At 37.2% G+C, this 14,727-nt stretch overlaps 2 protein-coding genes across 2 annotated transcripts; both read right to left on the reverse strand.

The window, feature by feature from the left end:
* Positions 1–2,397: 2,397 nt before the first annotated feature.
* On the reverse strand, positions 2,398–5,377 carry LOC114183779 (multiple C2 domain and transmembrane region protein 5-like). The gene is made up of 2 exons (XM_028070910.2): positions 5,254–5,377; positions 2,398–5,049 (listed from the first exon to the last, which is right to left on the reverse strand). Exon 2 carries the CDS (start codon positions 5,013–5,015, stop codon positions 2,691–2,693), a length of 2,325 nt encoding a protein of 774 aa, XP_027926711.1. The 5' UTR covers positions 5,016–5,049; positions 5,254–5,377; the 3' UTR covers positions 2,398–2,690.
* Positions 5,378–6,430: 1,053 nt separating this feature from the next.
* LOC114184778 (uncharacterized) lies at positions 6,431–14,727 on the reverse strand. The gene is made up of 9 exons (XM_085673497.1): positions 14,604–14,727; positions 14,276–14,337; positions 13,984–14,194; positions 13,707–13,921; positions 13,148–13,592; positions 12,686–13,045; positions 12,426–12,604; positions 9,334–12,318; positions 6,431–9,164 (listed from the first exon to the last, which is right to left on the reverse strand). Exons 1-9 carry the CDS (start codon positions 14,725–14,727, stop codon positions 6,552–6,554), a joined length of 7,194 nt encoding a protein of 2,397 aa, XP_085529623.1. The 3' UTR covers positions 6,431–6,551.

Below are 14,727 nucleotides of genomic sequence, written 5' to 3' on the forward strand. Positions count from 1 at the left end.
TTTTCATACTTAAAATTATAGTGTTTTTGATAAGATGAAGGGTTAGTTGTATTGTAAAAAAAAAAAAAAAACTAGGAAAAGAACAAATTAAATTAATTTTGTGGTGAAAATTGATTTGTATGAGATTTTCTCTTATGACTGTTTTTCAAAAACTTTAATCCGTGTGGAATTTAAGATGCATGAGTCTCCTCATCTGCTACAATTCTATCCAATAATTAACCATTAAATGAGAATAATTATGCATGAATAATACATATTAATATTTTAATTAAGAAAATATTAAAAATAGCAATTACTGTAACTGCAGTAAATAACTCAATTAATATTCTGATTAGAGAGGAATAATAATAGATTCTCCCTTGAGCACTTTTAATCTAAGTATGAATCAATCAAATCAAGATGCCCATGATTAGATTGTCTACACTTCATTCTATTCTTTTATGTTTTTTATTTTTTATTTTTTATACTTGGTAAAAAGAATTAATGAAATGTAAAAGGAAAAGAAAAGAAAGAGATCGAAAATATTATAATTTAAATTAAAAATAAAATAATAAAAATTAATAATATATAATATATAATTGTTATTTTCATCATTATTTTTTAATTGTTTATTTTATTGCAGTAAAAACATATAAAAATAATCAATTATATAAACAATACATTCAATTATATTTAACAGTATGTGGTTAATCATGTTTAATTCAATTAATTATATGTTACGAAAATGCATGTAAATATTAATAACATATTTGTAATACGATAATTGTACTTTTAAATGTAATTAATTATAGAAATAAAAATTTGTTGTAGAAATCTTTTCATATATGTACACAAAATTTAACGTAATTTTATTTAAATTCTATCGGCAAATATATTAAATAAAACCAAAGTAAATTTGGTTTGTGCAAATATGGGTTGAATATGGGTTGATTTTTAATTCGATCCACCTAGAATCCAATTTATCCGTACTGAATCCGTCATGAGTCGGTTGGTGCAAATAAAAGATTATACAAGTGTTTTTTGTTAAGTTGGATTTTGTATTTGGGTTAGATTATGTTATTGTTTTTAGCAAACACATAGATAATTTGTATTTTTATGATTTTGGTTTGTATTTGGATTGTATTAAAGTTTATTTAAATTTTAATTAGAATTATAATTTAATTTTGACTAAAATATAAATAAATAAATCGTATTTTGTTAATTATTCGTGAGTCAATCCATTTAATCTACCAACTTGTGGTTGGTCGGACTGGGTTTGAATTTTTTTTTGCTCATTATAAATTGAATTGACTCACTAAATGATTAATCCAAGATGGATCGAGCTGGACTGGACTAGATTACCCATTTTGATAATTCTAAATAAGATTACATTTTAATGCAAACAATCATCATATCATGTGATAGAAAGGTGGAAAAGAAACGAGGGAAGAGTGAATTATATAAAAACAAAATAAAGAAAGGTATATTTGTCTTTAATGAAGGAATATTTACATTAACTAAAAGTAATCATGATAAAATGAAAAAATGAAAAAAAAAGTGGTTATGTGAGAAAAGGAAAGAAAGAGAGAGAAGGAAGAGAGTGAGAGAAGTTGGAGTGAAATTAAAGAGGAGTGAAATTAAACTCTTCTTGTATTAAGCTCAATAAACTCCCATTAATCTTGATAAATTCACGTGTTATATTTACTTTTGATTATATATTATTTTATTTGTCTCCATTATATTGTTATCATTTTTTTTATTTAATTTAATTTTACATCTAGTTCATACTAATCTTGTTTATTTTGATTTATTTATTTATTTCATTTAATTTATTTTTAATTATTTACAACTCCAATTTATTCATTTTATTTTATTTGTCTCTAATTATGTACTAATTTTTTATATTAAGTTTTTGTTTTGATTATTATTTTATTGTATTTTGGATTATTTTAAAAGTTTTAAAAGTAAATATCATTTCATTCATTCATCGAACAACTTCTACGAAGTTACTTTTATATATATATATATATATATATATATATATATATATATATATATATTTTATTATTATTGTATATTGTCCGTGTTTGATGTATGTTTTATTATGTATTATTGGTTATGATAGCATATCTTGAAGCAGAGATGAGATGTGTGGGAATAAATATTTTGGTCAAAGACAAAAAGCATCTTTAGAAGAAAATTTTCCAGAGAATGAGTATTCTCAAACAAAAATGGATGAAATCTATATAATTGATTTTTCAGAAGCAACAACAAAACTGCATAAGAAATAAAAACGTTGCATGAGTCAATAATCAATTCGCATGGCCAACACGTACACCAAACTGATTCACCTGAAAAATCGCCGAAAGCCTGAACTCTTGAATCATGAGAAGTGGATAGCATAGGAGGAATAAACAATTTTGGTTCCTTATACTTAAAACCTTCGGTGAAATAATTAACTAAGTCAATATAATGAGATCAGTACAATAGCAACATTAATTATACTACACAACACTGAAAGTTTTCACACTGAAAACATCGCAGGGTTAATTACAGTGAAAATACTACTGTTTATAGCGTAAATTCAGTGACATGAAATTTTATACTTTCTATGGACAAACGTAACATTAACAGAGTCATTGTGACAGAGGGCTTGAAACCTGATCAAAGGTAATAATGGTGTGGAAAAGTTTGAGAGAGATCAACAATGTTTACAATATGGTGTCAACTCTAGCAGGCAATCTCTTGAAGTAGTTGAAAGGGGCTGAAGGATGTTTCTGGCGGAATCTGGGGTGCCTCAGAACATAGAAACCAATGAGAAGGAACACAACTTGGAAAGGAGTAACATAGAGAACTAGTGCAGCAATGAAGCAGAATGTGACAAAGAGCGTGGTGGCCCTTGTGTCTCTCCAGCTTAGTAGATTATGGAACCTTTCTCCTTGTGTGGCCAAGTCCCCTACAACAGTTTGAACCTTCCCAGCAATGCTTCTCAAACGATCATACCTCATTCTGATCATATCTGATGATCGAGAAGTAGGAAATGTATCAAACTCTTCATCAAGTTCATCAGGGTGTGCTGCATCAGCATGAGATAGTCTAGTGTCCATATGAGGAGGATGTCTTGGCCTCAATCTGAAGTTCCAGATTCCAATCAGAGAAAAATAGAGAAAAGTTGTTGGAAGTATTAGTTCTGGATAGAGAACCAGCACTATGAAAAGGATATGAATGAGTATGGTTGTGAGGGGGTTTTTCCAATTGCATATCTGATCAAACCATCTTCCAAAGGCTATCAAACCTCCTAGAACTATGGTTATTCTGAAGAAATTGGCTTTGCTCCTTCTCATACTCCACATGTGTGAATCCACATCTAGCATGTGTTCCACCACCTCCTTCCTCAGTGGTGGTTCAGCCCTGCTCAACCTCATTGACACAATCTGAATAGCCTGATGCCTAAGACTGTCTTGTTGAATCACTGATAGAGGATGAATGTAATGCATCTTTGGCAACAATGGCTGTGAATACATAGACAACATGTTTATCACAGATAAGCTTGTGAACCTCACAGCCAAGTGCACCTCTCCCATTTTCTTCACACCAGAATTATGCAGAACTAAAAGAGGATAAGAGTGTGTGTACACCCTATCAGCTTCAAGAGTGGAGAGCCTAATTCTCACCTTCCCTATTCTTGAATCCTTTGATGCACCTGGTTTCTCTCCAACATGTAAATGACCATTATCATACACCCCTACTGTGATAACAGTACATGGATCAAAAACCTCCCAAATGTATTGCTCATTCCACCTTGGACCAAGGCTATCCACTATTGTCCTAGTACGGATCCACTTCTGACCATATTTAGCTACACAATATGCATCAGTGCTTCCTCTACCATCTCTCGTCTTCATTGGCATCAGCCCTTGTGCACTTATAATCCCAAGTTCTAGAATTCCAATGCTGGGCTTCCATAGCTGCTTTGCTGTTGGCCTCAGATCACTACTGTAGTGAGTTGATTCATCGAGCACATGGTAGCCACCTTCCAAGCAAACCCTCAAGTGTATCCTACTTGAGAACCTGATCTCTTTCTTCTTTTCCCCTTCATCAACCACATGTTTTTCAAGATTAAACCACCTTGTGTTCACAGGCTTATGGTCTAATCTCCTTTGCACATTGTGTAAAGGAATGACACACCTTCCCAGGATTTCATCCTTGTTTGGTCCAACCCTGTCTTCTGCAGTCAGAACCAAAGGCTCCTCAAATGGCTCAGCAGCAACAAACATCAAATCCTCATTCCACATAGGATTTATGGTTTTACTCTGAGATGCTCTAGTTCTTAAAAACTGATTTCCCAGATTGGCCTTCACAGAAACTTCAGGATACCGGGTTTTGTCACTTGGTACCAAGTCCTGTGCCTCAATCACATTCACCCTGACATACCAAAGCTTAGGTGAAAGGTAAACCTTTGATCTTATGTTTGCAACAGCTTCAGGACCAACGGTTGCTGCATCAGAATGCCATGCATCAGGAAATGCCTCATCTGCTTGTGTTCCCATCCAAACTGCCAACATTAACTCTCCCTTGGCTTTCTCACCTCTTCTGTCTTCTAGTCTGTACCACTGTGGAGCCAAAGGGCTATCTGGTGGCACCCGTTTTGGGATTTCGTTAAGATCAAACATCACTCTCCCTACAAAGTCATCCACAGCAACATCTTTGTCTTTCACTACCACCTCCAGAACAGAAGCTTGAATCCTTTCTTTGGAGAATGCAAAAACATGGTTCCACTGAGGATTGGACTTTTTCTCAAAGTGCTTGGTGAGGCCCTTGTAGTTTCCAAGCTTCACTTCAACATAGGGATCCACACCACCAGTAACATCCTTCCCTGGTAAATCATTGGCTTTCACCACTCGAACATAAAGGTACTGCATCTGTTCAACCAGGTCATAGGTGCAGGAGAGCTTGTCCCTCATGACTGCACCTGCCCCTATGTTTGGTCTGGTCTCCTTGAGAGCAAACTCTGGTGGCCCTTCTGGCTTATGCATTGTACTCTCTCAGACACTACACTCACCAATTAACCTGCACTAATGTAAGGAAACCACTTCAAATGAAGAAAGTGGATATTCATCAAAGTTTCACAGGTCCCACATAGAATAATAAAGAAGAGAGCAGAAAAAAACCCATCATAGAGATGAAGAGTTGATTATTTTCATAGTGATTCTCAACAAAAGCTAAGCTAAATGTTTACAAAGAATGAACCTTGGAAAAGAAATCAACAATAACCTGATGCGTTCAAAGAACCATTTAATTCAGAACCCGTGTGTTTCCTTCTACTGTATTCAGATTCTCAATTTGCTCAAAAGAAACATTTCATACAAATTTCATACAAATAAACAAACATGGCATGAGGCAAAGGCAAAAGTTGAGCGTGTAGCACTTTTTGCATTTTTTATGGATTGCTTATTTTTCATGGAGCAGGTTTTGTGCGTGAGTGTTGTTTCTTCAACTACCACAACCACTCACCAAATATTTGGTGTTCTTTGAAGTTCATGCACACGCAACATACATAGAAGATATAAAGCACTAATCTCAAGCGTCACTGCAACTTTCTTCACGAGATGCACCAAAAACAGAATATGTGAAATCCAAATGAAACAAGAAAAGAAAAAATTGTGACTGGTGCAAACTGATTATCTACAATGCTGAAACATAACAGGTACAAGTTAGCAACTACCTTCTGCAACTTTCTGTCTCTTCCTTTTGTCTAGAAGAGTTTGCATATTTTTCTTTATAATAAGGAGACGATTACATTGAAATGGTTAAATTCTATCAAAATAAAAATAAAAAAACTTTGTAAAATTAATTTTTTCACAGACCCTTGTAAATTCCATAGAAGTCTTTTAAGACATTCACGTCATCTATTGACAATTTCCAATGTGAATTTGATTAAGTAGTGATTTCTTTCTTTCCAACATTTCTGCGTTTGGTGAACCGAACAGGAACCTACCCAAACTACGAACTAAAATCATAAGAAATGTCCATTTTACTATGATATTTAAATATAGTTATAATCTTCTTATTTTACTTAATCTTTTAAGTGGTTATGTTAGCGGTAAATCAAAGTTTATATATAGTGATATAATTTCTGAGATAATCTTTACAAAAAATCAATAAATCTATCATAGTTTTTTATTTAATAGTTTATCGAATTACAGTATTGATCTCCTATTATTATATATATATATATATATATATATATATATTACTTTAAATATTGATATATATTATATATTATGAAACGTATATATGGTTAAAATAAGATACACAACACACAAAAGCAGTCGTAATTTGTAATGTATTATGTAAAAATAATTTTAATTATAATAAGTATATATATATATATATATATATATTTTTTTTTTTAAATGTTATCTTTATTCTAATAAAGTTTTGATCACAATTCATCTATATCTCACATCATTATTACAAGTTTCAAGATAATTATTACCTTGATCTAACCTAAGTAATGATGGGATCATAGTAAATGAAAATTACATGATATAATTATTTATATATATAGTTTATCTTGACCTAACTATTTCTCCTTTCATGGCAAGAGACAAGACTGGGAGATTGGCTTCATTCTCCACATGAACACCAGGCATTATCACGGCCCTACTTCCCACAAACCCATCTTCACCAATTTTGATTCCACCAAACTTCACCATTCCACCTTCATCACCTTCATATATGTGTCCAAATAGCAATGCTTCTCTTCCCACACTCCCTCCTCTCTCAATCTTCACCATTTCTGGGTTCAACAAAGCCCCCATGCTGTCAACGTAAACATCACCATCCATGTCTATCTCTGCACCCATCAACCTCATCCACAACACAAACAAAAACGACCCACTTCCTATGTCCATGAAGTACTCCCCAACCAACGTTCTAATGGCTTGCCACGTGCTATCCATGGTCACCCTTTTGCTCCACAAGGCTACTCTCTCACCCTCTCTCTTCCTTCCCACCAGAACCCATTTCGCCACAACACATGCCAGAGCGCCCATAACACCCGAGAGAATCCAAAACAAAGGAAACAACCATTGCACCGAGACTTTCTCAGCGTTCTTCATGTTCATCACAAAGTTCAAAGGGGAAAAAACAGACAAACCCACCACCGTGTAAGGTAAAACTGCTTGTAGCAACGGTTGGGTGAAAACCGCCGAGAATGTCTGGTACCAGGTTCTTGTTAAGGTTAAGGTTGTCACCACTTTTGTCTCCTTTTTGGGCTTTGATGTTGCTACAGATGCTGCGACAGGACAGCAGGACAAGTCTACCTTAACGCTAGATTGTTCTACGAGGTTTCTCCAAGAGACTGGGAGTGGCAGTCCATTACGCACGTGCTGGCAAATTTCGTAGATCAATGAGCGGCCATGATCGATTGAGGCACTTTGGGTGTTGGAAGTGGCAGGGATCACATCCAACTCGTGGCTTTTGAGATAGGGGTTAAATTCAAGCCTGTCTGATTCTTCCCTTGAGAGATTCTCATTGATGTTTATCTCTCCAACATCAAGGTAAGGGAACTCACTCTCATTCCATGGTTTGGTGCAGTCTAGTGCAATGTCACGTGTTGCTTCATCTTCCGGCACTGCTCGGAGTTGCACTTGGAAGACATAGCGAACTCCACCGGGGGAACTCACGCGCCGTTGAAAATCTTCAGCAAGGAAAAGTAACGGACGTGTATCATTTTCATCCCTTGGGATTGCACCTGTTTCGGGTGGAAGAATCCCAGTTGGTTTTACCTTACCTGTGTCCTCACCAATGCTTGTGTCAATAGGCCTTATCTTAAACTTCACGTACATTTCTTGTCCATCAGTGAAGCGCATGAGCCTGCAAATGTTTGAGTAGTAATGCAATTCAGCATATGAGTGAGCATGTCTGAGTGAATTCCACACTGCGTCACGAACATGTGGGGTACGCTTCACAAGTTCCTCTCTCGCAGCAAGTCCACACACAAGCCAGCTTGCAAAATCAGCAATAGTGCGAGCATAAAACGCATTGCCAGTTTTTAGTGTCAGGTCAATGAGGGGGACATGGTTAGAATCGGGTGCATCAGAAAGAATCCTCAAAGATGCACCACGTGCATCGATCCTAGCATCATCATCAGCACTCAAGCTATTACTGTGTCTTACCATGACGGGGTAGCTTTTACCAGGTTGAAAAACCTTGTGCAGTGGAATGCCATCAAGTTTTTCATAGATTTTCAAGTGCCCCTTTCCGCTGACACCAATGCGGTGGAAGTATCTTGCTTTGACATTGATAGTTGTTGCAGCTAAATTTGCAGCCATATTTGCAACCACTTTCTTGTATTCCGTGTTCATCTCCTCTATCCGTTCATCTAAAGAGTTTGAAGAGTTCCTGATTGCAACTCGGGTTTGAGATCCAATATACACGCTACCCTCATGGAGTATGGAATTCATTGGAGCAACTGAAAGAGCACCAAGAATGACATTCTTTTCTACAACAGAGCCTGGGAGGATCAGGCTTTGACTTCCCATTACTGAATTTTCCTGAACCTCTATTTTTCCACAAGCATATCCGTTTGAATAGTAGAAACCGGTGATTATCTTGCTAAAATCACCAAGATGGACTCCATCACCTATTGACATTAACTCGGGGTTTGATACTGGGTTGATGGCTCTAATGGAACAGTGCTTGCCAATTTTTGCACCCAAAAGGCGTAAATATATGCAGAAGGCTTCTGTTCCCGAGAGAAGCTTGGCAAATCTTTGGTGGCAGGAAATGGTCAATTGATGTCTGAGCCAGGTTTTAAAATGGCTTTGGTTTTGACTGAATTTGAGCAAACGGGTCAAGGCGCAGGTGAGAGAGGTGAGTATGAGACCATGAAGCAAGTACGCGCAGGAAAACGAAATGGTAAAGAAAATAGGATTTGATGGGATATCAGAAAACATGGTGGCATATGCAACAATGGTAAATGGGACCCAATGGAATGCCCCACATAAGCAAACAAATGAAAAGTGTTGGAATGATGCAGGTATCTGGAAGAACCATATGTACAGAATGTAAGCAATGGCTGCAGCAAAGGAGCTGAGAAAGCCAGTGAGATAGATCCCCAGAAAATGGTACATGGCATTAGATTGAGTTTTGCTGGTTGTAACTAGCAACACCGCATTCTGAAATCAAAAGAAAAAATATAAGACCCTAGTTATTAGTTCAAGCTTAAATATTCATAAGTATTAGAACTGTAGCAATAGAACAATCAATGGAGGCTAAAATTTAAATAAACCACATTTCCTCCCTCAAAGTAAGTTTCAGTTATTTCAGCAATTTGCATGTACTGACCTCTTTAACGTTATTAAGCTTAGCAGGTTTGGGTACATGTTGTCCTCCTTCAATCTTTTGCAAGGGTTCTACTTCAGATCCTTCTTTAATCACACTTCCTCTCTGAATGGTAGAATAAGGCCCAATTGAAGAATTTTTACCTATCCTAATAGGGAGGAGACTTAGAATTCCATTCTTCACCTCATGGCTTTGAATCAAAACCCCCTCAGCAATGGAAACTTCATCTCCAATTGAAACCAGAGAAGGGTCTGTGATATCAACTGTGTCCAGCAAAACTAAGGATCCAATTCTTGCACCAAGCATCTCAAACCAGTATTTCAGAAACACTGTTCCTCTGAGGTGTGTTGCCAAAACTTTTGAAGAAATTTCCTGAGTTTTATACAGCGCCCACCACTTTACAAAATCCATGGAATAGATGGATATTTCGGGTGTCAGGGCATAGTTTGGCCTCAAGAAAGAGTTCCCCAAAAGTGAAATGCAAATGCAAGTAGAAACCATGCAAAGGATCCAAGAAAGAGGTGCCAAAGTCAAGGAAAGCAAATAGTTTGACCAAGGCATTCCATATACCGATTCACTGGCATTTGGTATGAAACTTTGAAAAGCAGTGATGGATAGATAAGCAGGAGAAAACAGCATGATAGAAACATAAATTAGTGCTAGGAGTTGAAGTAAACGGATACCCCATTGGCGAGACCTGGACACATCCACAACAATTTCAGTAGTGTCAATTTCAGCAACTGGAGCATGGGAATTGCTCATAAGTTCAGGTTGAGACTTTAACATAAGATTCTCGGAGAAGTTAGCCAATTCTTGAATGCATGATGCAGTGAAGACATCTATAGCTGCAACTGGCACACCCAGGAAATCTGAGAGTTTTTGAGTTGCTTTAACCACTCCAATTGAATCAATTCCGTATGCAGACATGTTTTCAGTGACTAAGATATCTTTGACTGGGATTCCAGAGTGCTCAGAAACAAGCCTTTTCAAGTGTTCCACAATTTCCTTGTTACTGATTCTTGGAATAGGCAGAGGATTACTACTTCTCACCAGCTGGGCCCGGGGTGTTCTTCCTTCTGTGCATGTTCCTGTAGTAAATGATCTTAACAGTGATTTCCTTGTCTGAATAGGTTGAGGCACCAAATTCAGTGTATCATCCGCAAACTGTTTGAGACATTCAAATCTCTTGATTTTTCCTGATGTTGTTTTGCTGATGGTTCTTGGCTTGATCAGCTTGACAGAAGCAACACTTACTCCATGTTCTTCTGCCACACGAGTCTGAATATGCTCAATCACATCTTTGCTCACCGCTTTAGCATCCCTTACTTCAGCAACCACAACCAAGCCAACTTGGTCAGATCCATCAGGCAGGGTAATCCCCTTTGCTGATAGAACCTCCTCAGGGACACCAATGACTGCACAACACCCAGGACGAAGAAATTCAGATGAACTCTCCACTGTTTTCTCAACATCTGCAGAGTAGATGTTTCTTCCAGCCACAATGATAAGATCCTTGATTCTCCCTGTGATGAATAGCTTCCCATCAATTATTCTTCCCAAGTCTCCAGTTCTTGTGTAGTTTCGTCCAGGATGATTCTGAAGCTCATTTCTAAAAGTTTTCTGACTCAGTTCTTCCTTTCCCCAGTATCCTATTCCAGCACTTGGACTACTTATCCAGATTTCTCCTTCCTTTCCGTCTTCTCGAAGCTCTTCACCATTCTCTGGATCAACTATTCTAATGTCAATATCTGCATCACCAGGGTGAATGTATCCACAAGAAACTCTTCCCTGCCAGTCAACAAGAATAGGATACCCTTCACCAAATGCACAACTGACAAACACACAATTTTCTGCCAAGCCATATCCTGGAGCCATCACCTTCTGAGATAAACCAAAAGAAGCAGTTAAATCAAGAAACCTTTTCAGGGTCTTCTGCCTCACTGGCTCAGCGGCAATCATGAGAAAAATCATGGATGAAAGGTTTAAATTCTGAAGCTTGTCTTTTTCAGACTCTAACCTTCGAACCACCAACTCAAAAGCAAAGTTGGGGCCAGCACTGTGAGTTGCTTGATACTTGCTCATGGTTTCAAGCCACAAGAGTGGTTTCTTAATAAATGTTATCGGTGAGAAAAGCACAGCAGATCCACCACTAACAAGAGCGGTGAAAAGTCCTCCAATCAGCCCCATGTCATGATACTGAGGAAGCCAACTCACTAGCATGGTCCTTGAGGTGCTCTTGTATATACTTTTCATCAACTTCACATTGTGAATAAGCCCTCCATGTGTTATCATGACTCCTTTAGCATCACCAGTTGAACCTGAGGTAAACTGCAAGAAACATATATCACCAGGCTTGGATTCACATTGATCCTCACCAGCATCTCCCAAAGCCAAATTTCTTGAGTTATTATTGACCCATGTGTCAGTGTGCAGCCAAGGAAGTTTAGGCCATTGAGCTGAGGATTTCCCAATCTTTCCAGTTAATGAGATCATACTTTTCACTAGACCTACACGTACTGCTGAATGATAAGCCACTGTTGATAAAATCGCCACTATGCCACATGACTTGGCAATGTTCTCAATTTTTAGAAGTGCTTGTCCACCTCTTTGCATGGGGTCCGGGGGAAGAACTGGGACTGGTAAAACTTTTGCTCTTAAACATCCAAAGAAGGCATCAATGAAATCTAGGCCAGGAACATAAACTAGGAGAACCCTGTCACCAGGCTTGATCACTGGCTTTTCACTTGTTAAGAGCTTATGTGCAATACAAGAAGCATTCAAGTGTTGTTCTCTATATGTTCTCTTGCCACCCACTGTTCCTCCTTCATTTATCCAAGTGTAAAGAGTTCTGTTTTCAGTGACTGGATCAGTTCCCCAATGCTTTAAATAGCTATTCAAAGTTGGCAAATCGGGAAATTGCACCCCAGGCAATTCACCTAGTTCTTTAGGCTCCTTTTTCTGGAACTCAGTTTGCAAGGGAAACAAACTCTGCAGAAGACACTTCTAGTAAGTGCAGTTCTATACATGACTAATCAAAGTATGTAAAGTCTAGATTATTCAAATCAGTGAATGACTAGTAATAATTGCTATATTACCTTAGTGTAAGAAAACTCTGGCAAATCACTGCTATTTGAAAATTTCTTGCAGATCAAAGCCATGGCATAAGATGAATTTCTCTCTGTAAGCTCAAAAGCCATAAGCCCACCGACATAATAAGTATTCCTTGAACCTTGAAGCTCAGACTCCAACTTTTCATAGAATCCGTTTCTCATATCTGCACTTGAAACTTCAAGATTTAGAATTCTTGCTTGAAAGGGGAAGCTGAATTTTGAAAACTACTGAAAAAAAAAAATACCTTGGCTGCTGACATGAGGAAAGTACTTAAAACGACGTTGAAGAATGAAATTCTCAACTTCTCCCCCCATGGATTTTATTGATTTGATTGCAAGATCAGTGACCGTTTGACCCTTAATATCAGCAGAGTTGCCATAGGACCAGAACAAGAATATGTTACTGTCTGCATAAAACTTCTGCATGGCAACTGGATTTCCAATTGTGCTAGGATCTTCCATATATTCTCTAAAATAGTAAAATCCAACAGGCATATGTTCCATTCCCTTTATCTTTAAAACAGTTGTGTAGTAGTCATTTGTTTCAACTTTGCTGAACAAATCTTTTTCAAGTTCACTCACATCCATGACTTCTGATTCACACTCTGCCACAAGAAAAAGATTTGATTTTGACATACTGTTGGTATAAAGATTTTTACAGAACAACCTATCTTAGATATAAATTTTAAAGTGATAAATGTACATACCTAAGTTTGTTGAAGGCACTGATCTATAAGTTCTTCCATATTTTAGTGGGAAGTTACCCGAGATTATGATCTTATCAAATTCCATAGTTTCAATTTCATTCGAGCACTTGATATTAACGGTCACACTGTCAGAGTTCCTCTTGATTGTGAGCACTTCAGTGTTACAGTGAAGTTTTATAGGAAGTGATTCAGCAATCCTCTGCCAAAGACTCGTATATCCACCTTTAAATCGTCGAATTTTTCCAGCCATGGAAGTTCTGGTAAATTCATGAAGGTAGGCATAAGGCATATCTTGAACAAACCCGTATCCTGAAGCAGTGTAACCATAAGCCACGGATTTAGGGATAGATTTAAGTCCATGTTGCTCAAGATATTCTGGAGCTAAGTCTGAAGCAACTTCACTGACAGCATGAACCCCTAAACGACCCGAATGCTTCACCTTTTCCTGTCAGTAGCAACAGTAGAGTTAACATCATTCAACTTACAAGTTTCAATTTTGAAGTTCTAGGAACTAAGGATTTTTCTGTGTGTCTATGAAAGAAAAGTAGTAGAGACTAACTTGGATTGCTAATGTAAGTGACATGACAGATACATAATCATCAGCAACTTTGATATCTTGGTATTTTCCTGAGGAACTGTCAATAACAGCAAGCTTGTGGGAATCCATTTCTTCTAGTGGAGAACCTGTTTCTTTTGCCAAGTGAAAGATGATTGGAGCACTGCTTGCAGCCAGAACTTGGCCACCTAGATCATAAACTCTTCCTGTGTAGAACACATACAATTAAAATCCACAGTCAATTGGATTAACCAGAGAATGGTATTTGGATATAGAATACCTTCAATTTCTACAGACTCACACATGCCCCCAACTGCATGATGTTTCTCTAAGACAGTGACATTATTATATCCAAGCCTGATCAATGCATAAGCAGCTGATAAGCCACTTGGACCAGCACCCACTATTCCAATTTTGGTGTTTACTGGCATGGAAGGATGAAGCTTGGAGAATTGATCCTCTACTGATTTTTCTGGATCCATCTCAGAATCCTGCAATCAGTGAAAGTTGTGAGATCAATTGACAACTTTGTCTTCAACTTCACTTGCTTCAGTTTTAATCCATATACATACATCATTCTCCAATCTCACAGTACACAAGTGAATGTCATGATCATGCTCAAAAGTTTTCTCTTCTGATAGTGTTGTTAGAACTTAACGTACAATCATAAAGAATCAGAAAACAGTTTTTTTTTTCTAAACAAATTAACAAGGTGTTTTGTTTCCTTAAGGGAAGAAAGTTGCCAAATTTAGAAAAGACCACTTCACGAGTTTGACTTGCTCTTCGATATTTAAGAAATTGCAGCAATGTTTTTAGAGAAGTTAACCAACACATACCTTAACAGAAGCAATTTCTCTTGAAGAGGACTTCTCAGTCAGCTTGGACCATTATTGCAAGCACCTCTTGATGTGACTGCAATGTCATTGTAAGCATAAACTCGTAAATTTGAAGTGCACAGCACAAGCAACACAGATGAAAGTGGTAGGAAAATTTCAGACAGATTCCGAGACAAAAGAGGAGACAT

The sequence above is a fragment of the Vigna unguiculata genome, chromosome 5 (genome assembly GCF_037176805.1).
Source record: "Vigna unguiculata cultivar grain cowpea cultivar isolate G323 ecotype 2 chromosome 5, ASM3717680v1, whole genome shotgun sequence".
NCBI classification, from domain to species: domain Eukaryota; kingdom Viridiplantae; phylum Streptophyta; class Magnoliopsida; order Fabales; family Fabaceae; genus Vigna; species Vigna unguiculata.